This window comes from Vicia villosa, linkage group LG1 (genome assembly GCF_029867415.1).
Source record: "Vicia villosa cultivar HV-30 ecotype Madison, WI linkage group LG1, Vvil1.0, whole genome shotgun sequence".
Taxonomy (NCBI): Eukaryota; Viridiplantae; Streptophyta; class Magnoliopsida; order Fabales; family Fabaceae; genus Vicia; species Vicia villosa.
This window is the reverse complement of record NC_081180.1, coordinates 36,515,613-36,542,941: the sequence shown is the minus strand read 5'-3', so window position 1 is coordinate 36,542,941 and position 27,329 is coordinate 36,515,613. Positions and strand designations below refer to the sequence as shown.

Here is a 27,329-nt window from a genome sequence, read left to right as displayed (position 1 = left end):
TGTAACACTACACCTCCTTCATGTCAACTTTCTACCCCGAAAACTTGTTTCCCATGTCTTTCTTGGTTGAATCAGAGTATTTCTTTGAATTCTTTCTTGGAGTAAGAATCTTCTCAAACACATTAGGATCCTCACACTAATGAATCAAGAACATAGCTTTTCCATCTTTCTTCCTTTGATCCTTATGCGCAGCTTTCTAACTGTCATCTGCATTTGCTTTCAATTACCAGTACTCCATCATTCACGATTTCAGACACATCTTTAAATCTGAAGATGACCTTCATTTTTGCAATCCACCTCTCAGAACTCGCACATATGAAAATTGGTAGATTTGCTAGAAATTGTGTTAATGATGTTGTTCAATTTACCATTATAGATTCTCTCTGATTCGCAACCCAGACTCGTTGATACCAATTTAGTGGAACAGTTAGAATATTCAAGAAAGATGAGGAAGAGGAAAAAGAATAAGATAGTAAATAGATATTAAGAATGAGAGAAAACTATATTTCAAAACTCGTGAAGTTGTTAAAACTGTTAAGTGTCTAAAACTATACAATGTCATGCCTATTTATAGGCGATCAAGGCCCAAAACCAAAACATACAACTCAAGCCCAAACATACAATTTTATATTAAAATAAAATAATACTTCTAACCATCCTTATATTACTCTCACACAACACAAAATCAAGAACCTTTGTGTAACAATAGCAGAGCCATCATTCACAAATTAAGGTATGGACTTGTGTCAGTATGGACTTGTGTCATTATCTTCTTTTGTCAAGAAAAAAGCTATCAATCTTAGTCGTGTTCTAGACATGTTTCTCTTCAATCTATAAACAAATTAAGGTTCATCAACGGAACCATTATTTGTCTCAAATTGATGATCAAAAAGTTTTTCTTGGAATAGGTGTAAGACAGTGTAATGTTATGGATTAATTCTTTTCTCAAATATAAAATTTCTCAAAGCATGATATGGATGGAGAGCATCTTTGAAATCATAATGGAGCTTAAGTATTATTACCATCAAGGCGACATTTTTTTTCATTTCAAATATTCAAGTAGAATTCTATTATCTCTTCTTACTATACTTGACTTAAAAAATTATAACAACAATAAGAAAAAAAGTGTCAGCCATCAAACTTTATCGCAAAAATGATCATGATGTTTGCTTTCTCAAATTCTTAATGAAGAGTATTCTTTGATTCGATCATACATAATGTTAATGGATCTGTTATGGGCCAACATTCAACCGCACCAGGAGCTTTGAAACACCTTAACTCACCGTTTTTTTTACTTTTCAATATTCATACATTTCCCGAGCATAACATTCGTTTCATCTGTGGGAATTGACTTTTAATTCCTACAATTTCCACAATTCATCACATCTCGATTCAACCAAATTAGATCTAGATCGTCTTCATTTGAAGTGCGAATCTCGGTCTCTATACAAATTCCTCCAATTTCAAAACCAAAATTCTTCTATTTTAGGAAACATATGTAGGAAACTAACAAAGCCTTTCGTTCTTTCATTCAATGTCAAGTAGCTACAATCATCAAAGCGGCTAAGTAATCATCTTCCTCCTCCTTGAGGGACCGACCATTAAGTCTTGACAACAACACCCTTCGTTACTCCACCACCAAACCTTGTCCAACTTAGGACGAATCAAGAATTTTCTCAACTTCCTTTGTTCGTTGGATCTGCTCCACAAGTCCATCTAGGAAAACTTCCTCATACCTACGTTACCTCCTACAGTGATCGGATGTGAAACCCTTCTCAGTTCCAACTCTTGCATGCTAATCTTGTCCAGCATGGAGATAATGAGTTTTTGAACAACATGTACCATATGGTTCAGCAAAAATATTTACAAGACTTTGTAGAAAAATTAACTTGCATCGAACAAATCCTCTATAATTCCATTCTAAAGAATAATATTATGTTGGGCGCGGCCTTGCATAAAACCTCCGAACCAAGAAAGGATCTCAAAGAAGTACAAAAATATCCAAGACACCAATGACACAGATGTCATACTCCTTCCCCATACCCTAAAGGAGGAAGGGGCGAACATACTCATCCCAAAGTTTGTTGGTCAAGGAGGAGAGAAAGGACGGAGGAAGAAGCCCTTACTCAGCCATAGAAGAAGAAATTTATATTTGATTGCATATTGGACGACGGAGTCTCAAAGCCTTTGAAAAGCCTACAAATATCAATAGTTACTACAAAAATTGAGATTTGAACGATCATATTGAGCATATGAACGACCGAATAGACTACTACCACACCAACAAAGACGTGAAGTGCAAGATCTTTGCACTAACCTTAATCGAGTACACCCAAGCCTGGTAGAAGTCCTTTATGAGCATAAGCACAGACTTTATGCATGACCTATGTTAGGCTTTCACAACCCATTTATCACCAAGAAAAGACAAATCACCACCATTGCCATTCTCAGCAGGGTCACAAAGAGGAAGAAAAAGAGCCTATGTGCATACATTAAACGCTTTACCAAGGTGGCGGTAGCTATAGGAGTCTCGAATGACAGCCAAAAGTGCTAGATCTTTAAGAAAGGTCTTGGATTCGATTGTGTTTTATGGGAGAAATTAGGGCGAAATGTGGCCCACAACCTGAAGGAGTTGTTGAGTAAGGAATAATCTTATATTAATTATAAAGAGAAGTTAATGGCCGATAGAGGCGGCCGGATACCGGGAAACGTTTGTTCTAGTCAGTCATCAGACAAGGATTCTAGGTAGTTAAAAAAAGAAAGTGAGCGTTGGCCTCGTCCAATATTGGATTCACACACTCCCTTGAACATTTTTCAAGAGGAGATCCTGAAAGAGTATGCAAACAAAGATTTTAAGGAGGTAGGGATAAATAATCAATATTTAGTCAAGGAGTATATATGCATTGGCTAATAAATCCAAGTACTGTCATTTTTATAAGACTCATGATCGCAACACAAATGAATGATTCCAGATGAAGGATGCAAATGAAGGACTTACTAGTAAGGGACATTTGTCTAAGTACACCAATGACGAAAAATGGGTCGGGATGAGTCCCCGAAGAGGAAGTAGTCTTAAGAAAGTTGTAGAAGTCATTTTTGGGAACAAAGGAACATAAGCGAGCAATGGAGAAAAGGACATGAACAACGGGAATAACTAATACATTTCTTCCATAACTGAAGGTGCCCCTAGGGCGAGCAATCCGTCCGAAGGTATGATGAAAAGAAATATTTCAGAGTTGATGGTCGTTAGTAAAAAGGGAGGGAGTACCTCCATAAAGATCCCAAAGAGACCTATCATATGGTCCATAGATAGCGAGAAGGCTAGAGGAATCCCCAACAAAATCTTCCACTGGTCATCATAGCCGCGATTTCCAACTTCAATGTATTCAAGATACTGAACGATGGTGGAAGTTCTTGTGATATAATGTACTCTGATCTCTTTGAAAATATGTGATTGAAGAAAAGAACATTTTTGGCCCTATGAAGGGTTCGATCTATAAGTCTTCAACGGCACTGAGACCCGCTCTTAGGGCTGCATTAAAATGATGGTTACCCTAGGGAAGGGAAGAGATACCAGGACCATCGACACCCAATTCCTGTTTGTTTAGTGCAAGAATGTGTACAACTGCATCCTAGGTAAGTCTTTTAAAGTCAAATCAATAACAAATGTAGTATAACCATTTTGATTAAATTGAAAGAATCTTTTCACTAAATTTATTTTTTTAATGATTATAAAAGACAATGACGAGTCTGGGGTATGACCACGGAGATTGAAGCCCCACAAAAAAAGACTCCGGGGTGGTGTCACAAATTTCTTAAGCGTATGAGTAAAGTAATAAAAACCCCACGATGCCAACACACACACACACACACAAGGAAAGCAAACCACTCCATGGGTCGCGGTGATTCCGCAAATGTGTCGACCTTGAACTAGGTCTTCACTTGGAGGCATGGGAAGTGTTACATACCTGATAAGTGATTATTATAGCGTATTACTAGCTTATTTTATTTTTGTTTTATTGTGTGTTTTTATCGTTTTGCTTCGCTTTTATGCACTTTTATGTGTTTTTGTTGATTCAGTTAATTAGAAAGTATCGGGCAAGATTGAAGTGAAAAAGACAGAAAATCACGCATTCACAAGTCATCTTAGTACAAAAGATTATGGCCAACATTGTTGTCATGGTTAAATATACATTGAATAGAATCGATGCAGGTGCAGTAGGGTGAGCGAGTTTGAGCGATTTCCAAGCCTTAATCAAAGATAATAAGAGTGAAGAGAAACAAAATTAATTTGACCTCAAAAGAAACACCAATCCAACATGCAAAACCAATATAGCCAACGAGGTCATTATAGTTTGATTCAAGGATTGAACAAAACACTCTTTTTACAAGTAACTCACAAAAAGCAAGGAGTACTCTAGGAAACCCTTTACGCTATATTTAAGCACTTAAAGGCCATTCAATCAACGACACACATTCGACGGTGGAGATCTTCTTGAGAACACTCCTAAGGTATGTAAGGATTCTAGGGGAAGTAATAATATTGCCAATCAGTAAAGACGTGTCAATTTCTCTCGGTGCTTCTTCCAATAGTAGCTTTCTATGCGCCTATTCCCCATAGTAACTATGTCCCGTCTGAGACATTCGTGTCCGCAGGCTTCATGATCGGATAAAGGATCTTCGGAAAGGGTGTTCAAATTCAAATAGATTCAAATGAAAAGTACAAACTAATCCAAAAAATTAAAAATGACATAAAACTAAATATTATTGGATGCAATTTGATACCCAAACCGCATGCATATAATTTACTATTCATGAATATTTTATTTATTTAATATTATTTATTAGTTTAATTTATTCAAATATTTTTAATATTTATTTATTTTAAATATCAATGATTGTTTTTATTATATAATTTTAATTTTAATATATTATATATTATATATTATATATTACTTTAAATTTATTATTTTAAAATATTATTATAATATTAATATAAGTATAATTTTGATATTCAAAAATGGAAATCTTACAAATAAAATAATTTTACCTTGTTTGTATAGGTAAAACGAGGAAGAAGGAATCAAGTTAACTAGACTTGATCCAACCAATGAACTACATGTTTTAAATAAACTTAAACTACAAAAATTCGTTCAACATGTAAAAGAGAATCTTCTTAGCTTCTTACCCACTTCATAAAAGAGAGTAGCAGAAGAAGATTCCCCTTTGCTATAGGCTCCACTATCATTCTTTTACCGTGTAAAATTTTTCCCTCCCCTTTAAGCTTCGTGTGTTCCCTTAAATTAGAGTCGCAGAATTGGAACTAAGATATTCCTTCCTTCAATGAAAAATATTTTATTCTATATGGTGAATGTCTCATTTTTTAGATTAGATATTCCTCCCCTTCTTTAATGCACTAAAATTCATGATAATTATGTAACTTTTAGACTCAAACCAAAAAAGTTGCAAGTTGGATTGATACTATAAACCTATTTGAATATGTGCTTTTCTTCTTCTCTTTTCTCACTTTCTCTTTATTCACCTTGTTGGTAAAAATTATGTTGATGGTATATGCTCCTCCACAATTCATAAAGTCTTTGCCAATTAATTAATTTATCTTGATAGGTTCATTAATTCCTGCATGCTGCCACAGTAAGAGCATAGTTTGGTTTGGACAATCACAATAATTGTTGATCAACACGTGGTTAGCATCTGCATATCCTAATGGTTTCATATTGGTCATACGAATTCATTCATCATGAGTCATGGAAATACAACAACCATAGCATACCATACCAATGGTTACTCTCTATCATAGTTTAAATTACACTTGTGGGCCTCCATGCCACGGTTGTTGCATAGCGTATTTGGGAAAAACTTAAGTTCTCAACAATAGAGGCTTGAAATAATTTATATAGAATAAAATTAATCATCTTATAAATCGGTTCTGTAGGAATGTATTATTCAAATTCTAATTTTATTATAGGCTCACAAGCCTATCAATTCAAGTCACCTATCGTTGGCGTGTTGGCGCAATAAAATATATTGAAAATTCAAGTCTCATATATGGATAATTCAGATCAACCACCATTTATATCCATACTAAGATAGAGTTACAAAAAATTTATATAGAATAATATCACTCATCCTACAAACCGTTTTTATTAGATTATGTTTGAAATAAATAGTTAAAAAAATTAAAAAAATTAAAAATTTCATTACAATATATAAAATTAAGTTTTAGATTTATTAAATTTTTATTTTTACGAAAATAATACCATAAAATTGTTTCGTGCAATTCCTAATACTATCACACACGTATTTTAAATCATATTGCAATTGAGATTCAATACAATTGAATATCGTATGATAAATATGACCGCAATTGTAGTTGCGAGCCATAATTTAATATCATGCTCTCTGTTTAATTATACAACTTTTTTATACGGAAAAAAATGAAAATTTATTGTTAAAGAAATGAAAAAATAAACAAAATATAAGAGTTAAAAACAAAACCAAAACTCATGCCAAACAAACTCATGAGATAGTTATGTAAATTTTATGTATTAGGCAGAGTATTTAGAGCATGAGATAAAGGATGTCTATGCATCCTTATATTGTACTTACTCATCCTTAAAGACTTTTGAAGCAAAAAACTCATGGATACATGGTAATAAAGCAAATTAGATCTCATGAAAAGAAGAAAAAATATATAAAGGAAAGAAAAGAAAGGCCGGAAAAGATAATAACCATTAATAAAATTTTGATTTGAAATTGAAGGAGAATATGAATCTCATTTACACACACATACATCTCTTGTGAAAAAGAAAGCAAACATAAAATAAAAGGAGTACAACAAATAAGATAAAAAAGAAGAAAGAAAAAAAAAAGTTAACAGTAAGTAAGGAGAATCATCTTTTGTATTATGGTTATTTTTAAATTCGTACCATTAAAGAACACTAACTGTGAGGTTCTAAAACCAGGCTACAAGCACATGAGTACCCCTTATTGTCAGACTCTATGATTCCCTCTCTCTCTCTCCTCTCTCCTCTCTCTCTCTCATGTTTTTTTTATTTGATTCTCTTTGTAAAAAAAATTATATCAACATATATATTAAATGATAAAAGAAAAAGACTATTTACCCCTTTGTGTAGGAAGTTACAATTATCTCATTGCTTTATCTCATGCTTTTTCTTTTGTCTCTCTCTCATATAAACCAACTTTATTCCCACTAAACTCATCTCTAAAAAGAAGATGATCCTCTCTTGATCCTCCTTGTGTTCACAAACCAACATACTCTCCCTTTTATATATATCTCTATCTACATCTCTCTCTTCCTCTCTCCCCCACAAGAACAACAACATCAAAGCAAGAAACCAAACACTCTCTTTTCTTCTTGTTTGTTTGTTCTTTTTTTACATACAAACCAATAACCACCTTGTTTTTCTATTTTCTTATATGAACATATCTTAAACACTGTTTTGTTTCTTAGTGAACTATTTCTTCAAATTAAGAATGGCATCACCGTCTGAACTAGGCTTGGATTGCAAGCCACATAGCTACTCCATGTTGCTTAAATCAGTTGGTGAACAAAGTGATCAAACCTACAAACTCGAAGAGTTTGTTTCTCGTTTGGAAGAAGAACGTCTCAAAATTGATGCGTTCAAGCGCGAGCTTCCTCTCTGCATGCAACTTCTCACAAACGGTACACTTTCATCCCATCTTTCTTTCCCTTCGATATAATGATTGTTAGTGTGACTTTAATTAATAATGATTTCTATTTTTCAGCGATGGAGGCATCGAAGCAACAACTTCAAGCTTACAAAGTGAGTCAAGGAGTTACGAAGCCGATTCTCGAAGAATTCATACCGGTAAAGGAAGTAACATCATCAGAAACCATGGAAAATATAACTAATAATAATGTATGTGATAAGGCGAACTGGATGACAAGTGCTCAACTATGGAGTCAAACAACTGAAGCAACAAAACAACAAAACTCCACAAAAGAAACTTCTGAAAGAAACAATATTGGATTCAACATTAGTCCTAAACATAGAAACGGTGGAGCCTTTTTACCGTTCTCAAAAGAAAGAAACAACTCATCGTCATGCCAAAATCAAGGTCTTCCTGAACTAGCACTTGCCTCTAACCAGAAAGAGGTTGAGGATAAGAAACATGAAGAAAAAGGAGAGAAGAGAGAAAACACCGAAGAGAAAGGAAGTCCAGTAGCATCATCACATACTCAAACAACAAGCAACAATTCAAACCAAACTCATAGGAAAGCAAGAAGGTGTTGGTCACCTGACTTGCACCGCAGATTCGTTAATGCTCTTCAAATGCTTGGTGGATCTCAAGGTATGCAAATAAAAACATAATTAAGATATGCTTTTGTCATAGTTGTCAAAGTTATTAAATAATCAATGTATCTGATGTATATAAAATTAATTTAGTATAATAAGCTCGATTCAGTTTATATTCTATTGTTCCATAATAAATCATTTTGATATGATTGTTTGTTATTGTTAGTGGCAACACCAAAACAGATAAGGGAATTGATGAAGGTGGATGGATTGACCAATGATGAAGTGAAAAGCCATTTGCAGGTATTTTTCTCTCTCACATCTACAAAACATCTACAAAACAGAAACTTTCTTGTTATTGTACTGTAGTACTAGTGATTATTTTTTCTGACAATTTCTAACGAACTTTTGTTTTTTTTCGTATGTTGTTTTTTTTTTCTAAAAGAAATATAGGCTACACACAAGAAGACCTAGCCTAAGTGCACAACCAGGTGCACCACCAGCACAGCTGGTTGTTTTAGGAGGAATATGGGTCCCACCGGAATATGCCACCGCGCATTCCGGAGGAGCAACTACTCTCTACGGTGGACATCCTACTTCTCATCATATGACTCTGCCGCACTACTGCACTGCACCTGGTCAGGAGTATTACACTACTGCACCTCCGCAGCAGCTACTTCCGCCGCCGCATCATATGCACCATGTTTACAAGGCGACGCCGCACGGTCAGGGCTCGCCGGAGACGGGTGGAGATGGGTTGGAGAGTATTGAGAATGGGAAGTCGGAGAGTGGGAGCTGGAAAGAAGGGAGTTCTGAGAATGAAGGAGAGAGGAAAGGGTTTGTTGAAGAGAGCAATGGGAGTGAGATCACTCTGAAATTTTAATTAGGGCTTAATAATATTAATAATAATGATTAATATTATTTTAATTAATTAGAAGAAATTAGAATGAGGATTTTGTTTTGCAATATTCCTATGCAACTTGGTTTGTTAGACTATTCATCAGTTAAAAAATGATTATTAAATAAAATGAAAATTGTTTAGAACTAAATGTTGATATTTTGCTTAATTTCATGTGGTAGGTAAATAGTGCATGTAGTTAGTTAGAGGGTTAAAAAGGACAGAAAAGTGAGTATTTGTTTTGTACTATTCTGTTATGTACCACTACTCCTATTTGCTTAGTAGTACAGTCCACAGAGGGAAGAATCTGATTCTGACTCTTGGCCTTTTCTGATTTTCATGGTTGGACATATTTGCCCTCTAGTTTTATGAATAATAGCAAGAACATCCTTAAAAAAATTCAAAGTCATGCATGTAACACAGATCGTTTCACCATAAGGTCCTTGAACATCCCACAAGAGTGTTCAAACATTTTATTTTTTATGTCTTGAACTTTTGTTACTTTTATGCTATAAACCTCATTACAAGCAAGCATATGTGAAGAATGTTGTCGTTTCATGCAATATTTCTTCAACGTGATACTACACTTCAATTTTAAAGCTAATTGCTTGTGCACATAATTAGAATTATTCATATTTAAACTCTAAAGCATTGGTTGCCTTTTTCTCACATCAAATCTATCATCCATATTCATCAAGGGACTCTAGTATAACTTTTCTATCATTTAAAATGATGAGATCAAAGCAAATATCTAATAGTTGGAAGAAAAAAAAATCAATCTAAATCTAATTTATAACAATATGTATGACAACAAGAAGACGTAACAGCAAAAATCAATAAACAAAATAAATCACACATGTAATTGTTAATTTAATTTGGTGCAAAGTCACCTATGTCTGGGCAGCATCAGCACAACGAAAAAATTTCACTAATCAGTAGTCAATAGTACACGACTGTTAAATATATTTGGATCTCAACCCTAAAAGCTAACTCAAAGGGTGAAGTTGCCCTCGAAATGTGAGACTTCAAACAAACTCCAACATCACAACTACCAACTTCAAAACCCACTCTCACGCCTAGCGTGGGTCTGAGTCAAATGCGCACACTGTAGTCCTTAACCCGACTTTGATAATATGTTAAATATGCTTAAATCTCAACCCTAAAAGCTAGCTCAAAGGATGAGGTTATCCTCACATATTTATACACCCAACATCCCTGAAACTTAAGCAATGTGGGACTTCAAACAAACTACAACATCACAACTACCAACTTCAACAACGATTGTCTCATCTGAACTCTCTCAATTCATTGTCATTTTCCTAATACTACCAATGAACTTCGATCTAGACTCCTCCTGAATTTGAAACTCCTATCACTATCACTCAAACACTCTCCCAAGTGTTTGTACAATTATATAAATATATGGAGTGATATACCACAGTTGCAAACAAATACTATATTCTTCTAATGTATGAAAGTTATCCGCATAATAGAGTATTACAAATAAAAAACAAAAGACTTAATAAAAATTATCAAACGGCAAGTGTCAATCTACAAGGTCCAAGTCTTCACATGAGGTAGAACCTCTCCTAAAATGGAAACAACCGCATAAAAGTCCAGTAGAGTTTTGGCATGAAAATGTCTGGTTTCCAAAATGGCGTACGAAGAATCAATCTTCATAAAAATCAATTTTGAATCTTGAGTAAATAATATATAATTAAATCTTAATTTGACATGAATAAGAATTCCAATATCATCAGCAAATGATTCAGAATAAAATATTTTCCGAAGAGAAACAAATCTTGTTGGAGCAAAATTCAATCAATTAAGAAATTTGTATCCAGAAAGCAATCTGAGACAGAACGTCTTGCGTTAAGTCATAACATCTTTCTTAACATGTTCCCTACAACAAATTTCCAATCAATTGTAATAACAAACTTCTACTTTGACTATTTTTTAGACAAATCAACAACGTGCAAGATGTTATGCACATTCTTACAAACAATATCAGATATATGGATCTCATCAACTTCAAAGATCAACATAATAGTTACAAAGAAAGCTTTTTAGGTAGCTAACGTCAGTTCACAACAGAGCATAAAAAATAACACACATACATGCAATTAGATTCATCATTAAAGATCATATTAGGTACCAAAAACCATGTAGCATAAAATTAGTATAAAAAATGTGCTTATTCTCCCCCTATTTGTCTCAAAAGCGACAAATAGGGGAGATAGCTGACAGGCCCCCACTGACATACAAAACCAAAGAACATAATCAACCACACATGGGCATAAAAGTAGTATAGAAATGTGTTTATTATCCCTCTATTTGTCTCAAAATCGACAAATGGAGGAGATAGCTGACAGACCCCCAATTACATACAAAAACAAAGAACTTTATCATCAAAAACTGTATTAGACTTGTCAATATTTGGAAAAATGGGAAGAACAATGTTAGGGACATATTTCCCAGCAAAAATCTTATAACTAAAACTTAATAAACTAGGAGAAGTACATACTTCATCTTCAACAAAAACATTAGAAATTTTTATGGCATAAAAGTTTACATGCTTAACAAATTGCATATTCACCAAAATCAAAAGCTGCTCTAGTCCCAATTTGATACAACAAACTAGAAAGTATAAGAGTAATACATGAACCATGGTTTGAGGGTTACCAGTTGGCAACACCAATCTTTTAAAGAATATCATATTTGATGATGAAGTTTGAAGCATTAAGAAAACCTTAATAAGGTCAATCATCATGAATGTTTCCTGTTATTTATTAAGCAATGGTCTTCAAGGGTGGTTCACGGTCAACATTAATGATTTTTCCTCACCCCATATAGACATTAATGATTGAAGGTGAGAAATCAAAATAGTGTCTTCGAACATGCACCTTTTTAAAGTCATTATTATCGGCATCATTTAATTCTTTGGGAAGGTTCACAATAAACTCCATGATCAGCTATGAATAGAAAGGACCAATGTTGATCACAGTCTTCAGGACATGTGCATCGCTGAGCAGTTCCGTTATTTTGGTACACTTTTTAGCATCTTCACATAGTTCTCTTTTGGGGGATATTCGTTTGTGGAGCACATATTTCCATTTGAGAACACTTCTTAGAGTGAAAGGAGATGTTTTCCAATGGGATAGTAGGTACATTATGATTGAGTTTCTATCCATCCACCTCCATTTTTATTTATTTTTTTGCAGCAGGTTCCTCCAAGATGTCGTATGGGATGTCACAACATTGTCTTCGACAATCTACTTTTTCGAGCGCACAGAGGTCTTCTTCATTTTAACCATCACATTTTTTTAGGAGTGGTGTTTTCTTGACTAAAAACTTATTCTTTATCTATGCATATTTCTTCTTCTTCTTCTCAATCACAGCTACATGAATATTTTTTGGAACTTATTTTCTTCTTGTTTGACACAACCGCCTTTTTGGTTGTGGTGGATTTATACTTTTACTTTTGGGTTTTAAGAATGGATACATTCTCCATATGGGTTTCATGCAGTGGTTTTATTAAACTTGTTTCATGACTAAGGAGATTTTATAAGATATTTTCAGTTGGTGGGTTGTCACATGCATTTAGGGTTTCTATGGTTTGTTTTACGTTATTAAACTCTTCGTTTTAGTTTTCTTGTCTCAATATTAAGGTTCGAAACTACAAGAACATTTTTGGAAGATCGTATATCAGACAGTTTAGGTGATTTAGATATTTTGCCTTGGTCTTTGTTGGGGTGAACAACTTTGAGAGGAACAACTTTCAATGGAACATCGGTTGGGTAGCTTTGGCTTTAGCTTGAGGACAAATAGACTTTCTAGTGTCTTTGTTCTCCTTTATTATTGAGACAGTCGTTGGTCAGGTGTCTGTTTGGTGAGACATTATAAGTGGAATACGATCATCCACCTTCTTCGAATTCTTTCTCTTGAATTCATTATGTTGTTAGAAAGGAGAAGGATATTTGGTTGGACCGTTATCCTTTTTTCAAATCACAACATCTTTGCGTACTCCGTGAATGTTGGTGATGGCATCATCTTCTTTAGATATTTCCTTAAGTTTCTTAAATATTTTCTTATCTTTTCAATTGTGTTGGTTTCTTGCTTGGTATCCACCATGATTGTAGGAAAAATGATACGAAAGTGAAAAAGAGACTCTGGAAAAAAAAGGGCAGTTTGGGAGAGGTGTGAAGCGCGAAAGTGAAATGTCTATATGTCTTTTGAATTTTTAATATGTGAATTTTTTGTCTCTGCATTGGGCTGAACAAAATACGTAACAAAAGTCTTGGAATGCGCGGGCTGGTTGGACAATAATACGATCCAATAACTTTTCAGCCACCTAATAATTAATTGCTATAACTCCATTACACACAGTCCTAATGAAGCCTTGAGTTTTCAAACTGAATGACATCTAGGGCTTTTGTAAATATGTCCTCTAGTTGTTTTTTAGTGGTAACATGATCAAGAGAAATTATTTTTTCTCTGCAAGCTACCTGATGAGAATGTGTCAAATGTCAATGTGCTTGGTACAACTATGTTGGAGTGAATTTTTTTGAGATTTTGATAGCACTCATGTTGTCATCGTATAATGTCATAACTTCTTGGGTCACATTGTACTCTTTTAACATTTGCTTCATCCATTGAGTGCAACTACTTCCTGCACCAATGTATTCAGCTTCTGAGTGGATAAGGAGACACGGTTTTTCTTTTTTTGCTAAAATAGGATATGATGTTGTTTCCTAGGAAGAAATATTCACTAAAAGTGATTTTTCAATCCTCTGCATTACCCCCCTATCAACATCACAATAACCAACTAGAAAAGAGTTGGTATCAAAGGAGTACATGTGGAAATAGTTAGATGTTCCACTTATGTACTCGATGATTCTCTTGACTTGTGTGAGATGACTCATTTTAGGATTGAATTGATACCGAACAGATACGACAACCGAGAAAGTGATGTTAATACGACTAGAAGTGATATATAAGAGACCACCTACTCAAATTTTTTCACTTTATTTCTGGAATATTTGCTATGGAATACAAATATACCATCTTTCATTTGCTTAACTTGAAAGTCAAGAAAGTAAGTAAGTTCACCAACCAAACTCATTTTGAAATCAGATTGCCATTGTCCAATCTCAGCGAACCATTGTCCTAGCCAATCTCTCGCTTCCACCGCTAGGGTCTTTAGTTCACCCTCATCTTTCCTCTAGTAGGAATAAGTTTTCTCAAAGTGAGGTTACTTTTATTTCGTCCTTGCTCTAATAGTTTGATTTCCAACACAAGTTGTCCCTTTCGTTTCATATTTTCCTCTCTTAAACCTGGGTATACTTGCATAGAGTTTCCTACTTCTAATGAAGATGTTATATAATCTTGTTGTCAACACCCTTTCCTCTTATACATTGTTGAACCTAACAAAATCGTATATCTTCCCTCTCTTATCCCTCTTCGGTAGAATCACCACTTCTTCAATCTCCTTATAATCCTTAAAAATGGAGTACATCTCTTTTGCACCAAAGTCACTAGAAATTTTGGTGAAGAAGTATGTGGTGACATTCTTGAACTCCTCTGCTTTTCCCTCGTACTTTATGTGCGTTTCATTTGTTGTTTACATTTCTTCTAACCTTCCTTGTCTTATTATCGTCTGTCACTCCATAATTGTTATAAATTTTGTTGTTGTTGATGAGATGAATGAATGTTGATGAAAATGTAGAACAAATGATGATCAATGAAAACAACAACAATAGTAGTACTAATATTGGTTGTGGTTCCGCTTTAGTCCTTACAAAAATGGGTTTGGTGTTGGAACATGTCGCTTCATGTTGATTTTTTCTTTTCAACAACTTTCAAATAAGATTGTCTTGGCCAGTTCATACAGAGCTTTATTCTGCCTTTAAACGGGACTCCCTCTTGTGAACGGTGAAATTGATCCTCGTGGATTAGTCGGTCGCAAAGTTGATTTCTAAAATTTCAAAAAAAAATGTTGAAAACACTAGATAGTATAAAATATGATAAGATATAAAAAAACAAAAAACTTTATAATATCATAAGAGTTGACATGATTTTCATCAATATATATTATAAATGTATGTTTTCCTATAAAGTTTTTGTAAATTATAGTCCAAATAATAAATAGATACTTAAACTAATACAAGAGTTATTATTAAAAATTCTAATAAATATATAAAATACAAAAAATGTAAATTAAAAGGTAAAATATATTTATAGTTCTTATGTGTAATATTAGAGTCAAATTTAATATATTCTTTAAACTTATTCATTAAAAAAATTATAATCAAAATTATCATTTTTTTTTATTAAAAATATTTAAATATGTATTTTATTATAATATGCCCGATGCAAAGATAATTAACCTAATTTAAAATTAAATAATATGCAAATGACTGAACTAATTATATCACGCAATCAATAAAAGATTCCACACCAAAAAAAAAAAAGTAATTAATACAATCAAGTTTCCTAAACTTTTTTGTTGTAGGTTCTACAAGTACCATAAATTTTAAGTTTCATTAGGAAGAATATAAATTTATCAAATGAAATTTCTTTTTTCAGTCATAGCAAAGGGGTGGAAATAGATCACGCCGATAACAAAGACTTATAGGCTAGCCTATATAGGTTCAAGTTAGGCCACACATTATTTTCAAATAGAAAAGGTCTAGGCTTCTTTATAAATTTATTTAATTAAAAAGGCTATTTCTTAGGCCCTAAAAAAAGTTTTTTAAGCCTATCAGACCGGCCTATTTAAATAAATATGAATATTTTTTTATAATAATTAATTAAGTTATGTTTTGTACTTTGAATTAAAATACATAAATAAAACTTAGTTATCTTGAAGAACTTGTGAAAATAAGATGAAAACACCAGATGAACATTATTTTCATAAGTTCTCTTAAATAAATAGTCTCCTAAAACTTATGCTAATAGGTAAGTTAAAATAAGTTAGTATATTTAAATATTATTTTAATTGCTTATTTATATATGTCTAAAACAAATAGGCTTTTAGGTAGGCTAAAAGACTAACTAGACTTTTGAAAAGGCCAGACTCAGACCTAAAAAATAAGTCTACGACAAGCTATAGGCCAAACTTAGGCTTTGGTTTTTTTGACAGGTCAGACTTAAACTTAGCGAGACCCAGCCTATTTCCATCCATTCATAACATCAATTCAATCACCTTGAGTCGCACTAAATATGATAATCACATAACAAAAGTTTTTCCGATGAATATAGAAAATAGAAATTCAAAAACATGCACATACAACCTTTAATACTAAATGTAGATGGAAAAACTTCAACATGAAATGTAACATAATTGCCGATAGTTTTTGACAGTGGAATTCTGTCACATGATCATTAACCAAGACTCTCTTCTTCAACTTGACCATCTACACACAAAAAAATTGTTCTCAATATTGTTTCAAAGAGTTATCTAAATGGAGATATATCAATTGAAAACAAACCAAAGACGCTTTTTGGTTTCAATTCAATTTTCAATAATCAGAAAATCAAAGAATCAAACATTAAGTAAACCTATATGGATCTAAGAAAATTCATGAGGTCTAACCTCCAAGATCAATAGCCTGGTTTGCTAGAGAATCAGCTGTACTGTTATAGCTCTATAAACATAAAAATGAAACATATTATAAGGAGTTGTAATCTTAAATCAAAGAGATAAAAATTTGGTCAGAACTGAATGTAAATATAGACCAAAATGCTAAATAAATACCTCAGGAATGTGTCGCATGCGGAATGATTGAAACCTACCCTTTAACTCCAAAGCCTCATCACGTAGCATCTTTATATCTGCGTCACTGATTGTCCATAAACCCTGGAACTGTTGTTTAGAAAAGAAAATTGTATAAAAATTGAAAATATCTAACCAATTAGGTAGAATATGAAACTAAATGAATCCAAAGGAGACTTTCTTACTGGTTGCTGTTGTTGTAGAAACTGTGCCATACTTAGAACATACCTGATTGATAACAAGTCGTCCGTCTCCTTCCGCAATGACGTTCTTAAACCCTTTCTTTATCGCTTGTTTCATTCCTAAAATTAATGCGCGAAACTCAGCAGCATTATTTGTTTGATATCCCAGTCCTTCCCGGAATCGATGAACCTAGCAAGAAACGAAACATGAGAGTAAGCTACATCTTGTAGTTAAATAATATAACATGATATTCTATTGAATTGTTGCATAAATTTGATACCACTTTCCCATCTTTAGCAAACAGTATAGCTCCTGCACCGGCTGGTCCAGGATTTCCATCTGATGAACCGTCGAATCGAAGGGTATAAGAAGGCTGCAAATAAGATATAAAACTTTAGAATCAAAATCAACATGAACATTAAAATTAGAGCTTTGATATATTTACACCAAATAGTAGCTACACCGTATTTACACCGTAAACGTTTCTAAAATATTTTGACTGGCACAAAAATCAAAGAAAGAAAGATATTATTAAAAAAACACAAAAGTGCATCCAAAACGTATATACATACGGTGTGGTTGTCACATTTAGTGTCAACCTAGCATTTTTGTAATGAAAATGTTAATGTATAACATGCATTGCATTTTTCAGAGCGTAGGAAGAAGAAGATGAATCAAACTCACCTGATTTTCACTGCTCATGATTTCTCTCACTGATTTTCACTTTCTTGAACTCTAATGTTAGAAAAAGTCATCTTACTATTTATATACTGATCAAATTTATTTAAAAATAAAATAAAAAATGGGCTACGGGTTGTTATAACAAATTGTAAGAAGATTTCAGTGTTTCAATAAATAAATAATTAGAATTTGCTTTAGTTTTAATTTTAAGTTTTAAAAGAGAATAGAGACTAAGATTCTAGAATAAAGGTTTGTTACATATTTACTACTGTGCATAAAAAACTCTTGAGTAACAACGTAAAACTAATTAGGTTAACTCTAGTTTGTACATCGTAAAATTAACCACAGTAATCATACTAAATTAATTATCATGCTTAATTATATCAAAAAGTATATATATTATAATTCTTATTATAATAATATTATTTATTATAAGTTAGTTAGTAAATTTTGGCAGTGTGTTATTTATTTTACACGGAAATAGGGTAGTGGGAAAATTTTGGCCGTAAATGAATGCTATTTACATGGAAACGTACCAATGAATTAGGGATTAATTTTTTTAGATTTTAACGGGTATTTTTTATTATTTAATTATTATTTTTATTATAAAAAAGCAATTAAGTAGGAAGTGGGATGACATGTCTGAATGAATACTCCAATGTTACTTTGACTATTGTTATTCAATGTGTTTCAACCAATAAAAAAATAAGGGTTAAATACGTTTTTAGTCCCTATAAATATGCGATCCTGTAATTTTAGTCCCTTTAAAAATTTTCTTCAATGAATGATCCTCACAAACTTTTATGTTCTCAACATTGGTCTCTCCCGTTAGTTTCCACCAACGGAGGCTGACGTGGCACGCCACGTGAAAGACAGCTTGGCAAAAATTTACAAACGTTTGAAATTGCGGGGGTTTTAAACCTCCTCTAAACTAACAAAAACAAAACAAAAATATTGGTTCTGAACTTTTCTCAAATACCTTCCAAACAAGTTTGACATATCGTTTCAACAACTCAAAAACAGGGGCAGAAACACTGATTTTATTTTCTTTCATTTACTACTCCATTCGAGATAAAGCAAAACTATATATGGAACCACTTTATCATCCATTCCCTGTTAATATTTTCACTTCAATTTAAGACCTGCAAAGCAGCTTCCTCAACAAAGGGTTTCACAATGACATTTCCTTGCCTGAAGCTGGCACATGCGATTTTGATGTATGTGTTTTTTCTTGCCAGCTGTTTGTATTATCAGTTATGGTATATGCTTTCAAAGACTTTGGATGAGGCTACTGCATGGGAATTTGCAAATGAAAACAAAATTGACATGGTTGTTATTAACCCAAGAATGGTTGTTGGACCTCTCTTACAACCAGAGGTTAATGAAAGTATTCAACCAATTCTAGACATGATAAATGGTAATTTTTATTTAGGGGTATTTCCAACTTATTGATAATTGTTTTGTGAACGCCCATATTCACGCATATTGTTTGTCTGAGAGAATGGTACACTGTTAAGAACTTGCTAAGATTTTACATGATTTGTACCCAACATTACAAATTTCAGACAAGTAAGTTCAATCATAAAGATACAATTTGAGGAACAATCTTGTCTCTTTTTTCCGTGCTCTGGATTTAAATGGTTTTTTTTTCCTTTTTTTGTTTTTTACTAACATGCAGTTTATAATTTTATCAGGTGTGAGGATGATGAGCCATACATGCCATTGCATCAGTTTTCCAAGGAAAAGATTAACAATTTGAGAATTGAGTTTATTTAGAAGTCATTCTCAAAGTTCAATCAATGTTCACAACATCAATCAATGTTCACTGCATATACATGTTGTTGTGCAGTGCTAAAATTAAAACAAAAAAACTAACACATGGAATGGTATGTTGGATCAGAAGTTTGGTTATAGTGGGATAAGAAGGTTTGCAATTTGGGATTAGCTTGCAAAAAAACCTTTTTGTTTTGTTTGGTCTTTTCCACTGCTGGATAAGTAAAGGTTTTATTGATTGTGACGACAGTTAGTTAAAGGAACTCATCATTACCATCATTTTTATTTGGAATATGGATTATGGGGTAGTTTTAAGGGCATACATTTTTTTTGGACTAGAGGATTTTGAAGTCTTGATGTTGACTCTGATTCAGTAATGGTTATTCAAGTGCTTCAAAAAGGTTGTGCTCTATGTCATGTAGATTCTATGAAGAGGCGCTTTAGAGGAGGTTAAAAACCCCCGTAATTTCAAAAGTTTTTAGATTTTTGCAAAGCTGTCTTCCACGTGGCGTGTCACGTCAGCCTCCGTTAGTGGAAACTAACGGGAGGGACCAATGTTAGAGACGGAAAAGTTTGTGAGGACCATTCATTGAAGAAAAATTTTAAAGGGACTAAAATTGCAGGGTCGCATATTTACAGGGAAATAGGGTAGTGGGAAAATTTTGGCCGTAAATGAATGCTATTTACATGGAAACGTACCAATGAATTAGGGATTAATTTTTTTAGGTTTTAACGGGTATTTTTTATTATTTAATTATTATTTTTATTATAAAAAGCAATTAAGTAGGAAGTGGGATGACATGTCTGAATGAATACTCCAATGTTACTATGACTATTGTTATTCAATATGTTTCAACCAATAAAAAAATAATGATAAATAAAATATTGAAAAATGAGTGTTGTCCTATAAAAAAAATGTCTAATATAATATAATTTTATTATAATATTTTTTATTGGTCGTAATCAAACATGTAGTGTTATTCTACAAATAACTTAAAATTATATTTCACTTAATTTTCTGTTACAAATTTATCAAACTTTTATAGGGGAAATACTTATAATATTCTAATCGGGCTAGAAAATATTAATGAAAAAAATATTGAAATCTAGATAATTTAGACGTGCATCCTCAACCATGATCGTCCCGTTTTAGACACGCATCATCAACCATACGTGTCCCGCCCCGTCTTATTTTTACAGACTCAACCTTACTCAACCATGTTCGTCCCGTTTTAGACGCGCATCCTCAACCATGCTTGTTCCGCTCCGTCCTATTTTTTACAGACTTTTACGAGACAAATCTAAATAGGACGGATATGCCCGTTTGCCACCCCAACTATACTTATATTTAAAAGAAAAAATGACTTCTTTCCCTATGATTGAGAAAGGCATTCCGAAGTTTGTTTGATTAAGAAAATTATACCCCGTACCCCTACATTTATCCCAATACCCCTACAATTTTAAAAAAATTCCAATTTTATCCTTATTAAATTTTTAACTTTTTTTTTATTTTTTTTTTCGATTTTACTGAACCGGATATCTCAAGGGTGAGTGTTCCGGTTCCTTTTTTTTTCAATTTTACTGAACCGGATATCCCAGAATTGGGTGTTCCGGTTTTTTTTTTTCAACATTGAATTATGAATTGGATGAAGAGAACACGTCACACTCTCTTCCTCTCTATCTTTCCGACCCTTCTCTGTTGATTCACCATTAAAACCTGCATATAATTTCAATCATTAACCACTAATCTTTGTCTTTATGTCATAACCTGTAAATTGTAATTTTTTCTCTTTTTAGGTACAGCCGCTGCACAAAATCGGAATGCATTGATCGAAGATCTCCAACCGGCTAGTCACGATCCCACAGCCACCACAGATGGAGCTGCCCGCAGTCCTCTATTCGCCGGTGAACTCGCATAGATGATGTCGTCGACCTCATCGAAACAACAACAGCAACAACAAAGCCGCACGGAATAGATCACCTCTTCATCTTCGATGATCCGTAAGCTTCCGACACGAAACTGATTGGCTGATTCAGAATGCAACATAACAGACGCGCCAACAGCTTCCCAAATCTGAATCCAACACGCTTCAGCTTGCGTCAACCACATCGAAGCAAAATCGGTAATCACTTCACTTAGCTCCATCTTTTTTGGTTGATTTCGAATTGTTTCCTTTACCGTTGATTTCGTGATGTTTGATTAGTGGTTGTTGCTCAGTTTCGAGTCTATTGCTTCGTATTTGTCGTCGCCACACTTGAACGTGCATTCTTGCTTTGCGTTTGATTTGAGAGTCGATTTGAGTTTGTTATCTATGTTTAGTATATGATTATGATTATCTCTGTTTTTTGCGATTTTTCGACCTATGTTGTTGTTGTTGCTGTTCATTCTGGAAATAGAGAGGACTGAGTGAAACGAAGAAGGCTAGGGGCGGACCCTTCTCTGTTGATCAAGGTTTTTTGTTTAATTTGTGAGAACCGGAACACCCAATTCTGGGATATCCGGTTCAGTAAAATTGAAAAAAAAAAAGGAACCGAAACACCCACCCTTGGGATATCCGGTTCAGTAAAATTGAAAAAAAAAATAAAAAAGAAAAGTTAAAAATTTAATAAGGATAAAATTGGAATTTTTTTTAAAATTGTAGGGGTATTGGGATAAATGTAGGGGTACGGGGTATAATTTTCTTTGATTAAAGCTCTAATTTTATAATATTAAGTAAAATTAAGTTAAGATCCAGTAATAGTTTACTATACCAACCCCATTCAGCCTTTAATGGAAATCTAATAGTACTCGCCGTTTCATTTTCGAAAAATGTATTTAATCCAACAATAAACCTAATTTAACTGTTGTGTACATCTGAAAACAATCTCAAAAATAACTATCCGAAAATACAAATATAAAAATTTAATTCTTAGAAGATTTTCATTAACAGAAAAATTGGTACAGAACTTGATAAAATTATTTTCTTAACTTTATCCTTACATAATTTTGAATAAATTAATTTTATAAAATTACTTTTTAAAATTACTCACTTAAAAAGTAGTTTATATTTGAATATATTTACGTAAAAATAAATTGAACATTAAATTTTAATATAAAATCACATTTATATTTGTTACAGATTTTGTTATTATCAATTTTAAAAGCAAAATCAATTTTACTCCAAAATAGAAAAAAACTAAAATCAATTATTCACCTCCACAATCATTTATAGCTACTCGAATTTGTGGAGCCAAACATATATGATTTCATGGTGAGAGAAGCAGTATCCGTGGATCTACAAAATTCAAACGGGGTTCGACAATAAAAATGGCGTTTGGCTACGATAAAAATAAGTAATTTCAACCCGAAACATATCTGATTTTACTGTTGGTACAAAATTTCTTCGAACAGATTAGCATGAATTGCAAAAGTAACCAATGAAATTTCTAATCATACATGAAGCCAATGGACATAGTAAAACCATTTTAGCAATTAAGGAGACAACAAATGGTACAAAAACTGTTTCGTATTTGTCCATATATTTGGTAATATGGTGACAACTATTTACCATCAAGACTTCCATTTGTAAGTTGTCCAAGACCATCACCATCACTCTCAAACATTACCGAATCAACTAGAGCCTGCAAAGCTCATAAAATTTATTCGGCATATGTTACAAGCACAAGATAATCAAGTCCATCTGGGACAGAACAATGAAGATAAACAAAGTGAAGCTACATATCTTTAGACACAAACCTGGAATTCTTTTTCACTGGTTTTAAGTCTCTCTGTGGAATCTTGCACTTGAAGATAACACTCATGCAGCTGAAAATCATTTGCCATAGCCCAATGTTAGCAATAAATAACATTGATAAACGGACGGGTTTTAAAACTTTGAATTGGGATTCCAGCCAGTCATCTAATGTATGATTATGAAAACTAGATATCACCTTGGTCAACTGCATCTGGCTATATAGAGATTGTTTCTTTGCAGAAATCACCGCATCCTCTAGTTTCTGCAGTAAATATTTTCTAGATCAGAAATATATAACAAATTGTATTCAAAGGACATTAAAAGTTTAGTAATCAAGCTCGAAACCCGATGCTTGGATATAAGAGAGAAGGTACCTTAGAGTGTTTTTGCAACTCCGTAACATTAACTCTTCTTTCTTCCACTCTCTCTTCCAGCTTAGAAACCTGACAAAAAACTCCACTTTTCAGCACCCCCAACACATAACAGGGGAGAAAAACAACATAAAGAGGCTAGAGGGTTTGTTGGAATCGGATGACTATTATTGTGTGATATGTCCTAACAGCCTTAATTATTGTACGAGAAGTCCTAACAGCCTTAGTATACACATACATGCTCGTTAAATTTAGTTCTGAAAAGACCACAAACCTCCTTTTTTAGTTTATCAAGTTCTTGCATTGACTGCTCTAACTCATCTTCTGCCTGAAGATCACATAAACAAGAACGAACATAATAAAATGTTCCACAATCAGTCTCATTTTATTCTATGACAATGATTTATCTGAAAAAGAAATTTGTGAATGCTCACATTAAAGAAACTCATAAATGATCACAATCATTGCATTACCTCATCATTGTGGTCATCAGTAGAATCTGATGGACTATTTTCATTTGTCACATTCAAACTGCAGGAAAAAACCGACGAAACAAATATGTGCGCAGAATAAGTCAGCCAAAAAGAAATAATTGTAAATCAACCAATGTCGAGGAAAACAGAAAGAGGAGATCTTACTCTATGTTTCTCCTTGGCGGCTCTCTTTTAGGTTCATCAAAATTTTTATCAGGATCACTAACCCTATCCATCTTTCTCTCGGTATCCACATCCAAGTTATGCTCTCTATCCACATCTCCACCATGTACCCTACTGTTTTCTTGTTGATTTTCAGCCCTATCATCATCACGATTCCAATCATCATCTAACATGCTTTCTCTACCTTGATCATCATAATCTTGCACATGTTCAACTCTCCTATCCCTACCCCTCTCATGGTCTCGGGACCTATCACGATCCCGAGACCTATCACGGTCTCGGGACCTATCACCATGTCGACTCCAATCACCGCCTCTACTCCTGTATCCATCTTTCTCATTACCATGATCATAATTTTGCTCTCGAATATGATCTCTGCCACTGCCACGATCATAATCTTGGTCTCGAATCTCTCTATCTCGACCACGATCCCAATCACCATTCCTTTCATCATTATGATGATAATAACGTTCTCTTTCTCTCCCAAAATTTGACCTACCACCGCCGCCACCACCACCACCGCGAGACTTGACCCCATTAACTTTGACCACACGCCCACTAATACTCTGATTCATAAAAACAGTGTTAAAAACCTAACATTCTTAAGTCTTAACCTAAGTTAAGTTAACCATAACAGTGATTAACAAATATTAACATGAACAAACCACATACTACGAAAACACGACAAGAACATAAACTACATACTCTTCCATTCATGTCGTTGATAGCATCAATTGCTGACCTAGGGCTTGTGAAAGTAACAAAACAATAGCATTTGCCTACTGTACGTTGGTCATTGATAATCTGAAATTGAAACAAAAAATTAAAAATTAGCAATAAAACTGAAAACCCAATGAATTCAATAGATTATTAGAGAAAGAAAAGAAAGAATTAAGAAAGTGTTTGTTAAAACCCTAAAAATGAAAGGAATATGGAAAAGTGAAAAAACCTTGACATCAAGGATAGCGCCATACAAATTGAAGACAGTGCGAATTGTATCTTCGTTGGCGTCGTAGGGAAGGCCTCCAACGTATATGGAGCTATCATCGTCCAGCGTCATTTTTTGTGTGTGAAGGAATCGACCTTACTTCACTTCAACTTTTCTGCTTCAAACTTTGAACTTCACTTCTTTTAACTTGCTCTTCGTTTTTTTTACCTCCAATGGATATTACCTCATTTTTTTAGGGGGTCAATGTTTCATTAACTTTATCTTGTAAACTTATTGGGCATTTGGGCCTCCTTCTTTTTTTTTGGGAGGTAAGAAATCTACTTCGCACCCCAACTTGTATTTATAGGAAAACTTTACCTCATACCTCTATATTTATTCTCCACTCTTATAATTTTTTAAATATTTTTATTTTCATTTTAACATATTAATTAATTTATCATTTTATTTTATCCATTCCCTTATTTTTTTTGAATTTTGAAGGATTTTGCACTCTCACATATGTTTACCGGAGTAATTGGGTACTTCTTTACTTTATCGAAGAATTTGTTGTTAAGTTTTCTGATTTGTATTTTTTGTTTCCAGAGAACTAGTTCAGATGTTCTTCGGTTTGTAACTTGTACCAGATAACTTGGTAAAATGTTATCCAATGAATTCCATTTTATGTATCAGATTACTTACCATTAAGTAATTTGTTAGTTTTTTTAAAAAATAAATAAATTTTTATGTTGCAGACATGGAAATATTTTACAACTATGCAATAAAAATAAGATATGTGTAGATATCACTGATGCATTCTTAATTACACAATGTTTCGATACAAGAGAATAGGTGATAAGGTGGATTAAGGATGTTGAAATCAGAAATAAAGTAATAGTTATCATCACTCGTTCAGATATCGAAACAGACAAGTGAAAAAATAACAAAATAATACTTGATTGTAATAAAGGTGAAAAATACAAGGAAATAGATAATGGAACATAAAGTGCCACTAAGAAATGAAGTTGTCAACTCATAATCAGATCAACACCATTGAAAGAAGATACTAGATGGAAGATTGATGTAAATGTGGACTTCATAACCACAGTTTACCTGATAGATTATAAGGGAATTTGTTTGTTGGTTGACTAAGCGCATATGAGCAGTAACATATTATTGGTTTGACAAAGCTTCATGTTCGACCTAGACACATATTCTTTTCCTTGTAAGAGTGAGACTTAGATAATGTCACTTGGATCACGCAAATATATAAACATAAGAGTAAGTTGCAAAAGGAGATAAGAGGTCTTAAAAATGAGATACAACATTTGTTTAAGCTGATAGATAATGCAAACTATGTTTATTATAGTGGATGAAGAGATGACTTTGATGTTATGAGAGATATTTTTTGGGCCCACCCAAATTCAATCAAGTTGTTGAATATTTTTCCTATTGTGTTGGTTATGGACAACAGGTACAAGACAAACAAATATAGACAACCGATATGTTTGAAATAGTTGGCATGACGTCAACCGAGTTGACATTTGCTGTTGCATTTGCCTATATGGAATCTGAGTAGACGGAGAATTTTTGTTGGGTGCTTGATAAGCTGAAACAATTGTTTGTTAAGGAATAGTTTTGTTCGCAAGTGATTTTGACTGATAATGATCTTGCTTGTATGAAAGCAATTGAAGTTGTGTTTCCAAGGACGATTAATTTTCTTTGTTTATTTCACATCAACAAAAATGTTAGTTCAAAATGCAAGCAATATGTTGTGAATGACATGCAAAGGCAAAAGACATATTATGGATGGAAGTTGTATGGGCTAGTGATGAGATTGAGTATTATAAACTGTTGCAATAACTTGAGCATGCATGTTTTGATTATAGTGAATTTATTGATTATATGAAAGACACATGATTGACTCCTCATATGGATAAAAATTTTGGAGCATGAAGCAATCGAGTGTTACATTTGGGGAAAGTCAGGACTAATAGGTATGTACCATAAGTATCTATAGTTTATATTCTTTTG

General features: G+C 33.3%; 2 protein-coding genes across 2 annotated transcripts; one reads left to right on the top strand and one right to left on the bottom strand.

Moving 5' to 3' along the window:
• The first annotated feature begins 7,255 nt into the window (after positions 1 to 7,255).
• On the top strand, positions 7,256 to 9,231 carry LOC131604352 (myb family transcription factor EFM-like). Its single transcript, XM_058876799.1, has 4 exons — positions 7,256 to 7,705; positions 7,789 to 8,355; positions 8,527 to 8,603; positions 8,746 to 9,231. The coding sequence occupies exons 1-4, from the start codon at positions 7,516 to 7,518 to the stop codon at positions 9,181 to 9,183; spliced, it is 1,272 nt and encodes a 423-aa protein (XP_058732782.1). The 5' UTR covers positions 7,256 to 7,515; the 3' UTR covers positions 9,184 to 9,231.
• Positions 9,232 to 22,718: 13,487 nt separating this feature from the next.
• Positions 22,719 to 25,553, bottom strand: LOC131604345 (zinc finger CCCH domain-containing protein 25-like). The gene is made up of 9 exons (XM_058876792.1): positions 25,320 to 25,553; positions 25,076 to 25,174; positions 24,353 to 24,936; positions 24,188 to 24,245; positions 23,989 to 24,042; positions 23,718 to 23,786; positions 23,540 to 23,605; positions 23,346 to 23,414; positions 22,719 to 23,230 (listed from the first exon to the last, which is right to left on the bottom strand). The coding sequence occupies exons 1-9, from the start codon at positions 25,428 to 25,430 to the stop codon at positions 23,150 to 23,152; spliced, it is 1,191 nt and encodes a 396-aa protein (XP_058732775.1). The 5' UTR covers positions 25,431 to 25,553; the 3' UTR covers positions 22,719 to 23,149.
• Between the last annotated feature and the right edge of the window lie 1,776 nt (positions 25,554 to 27,329).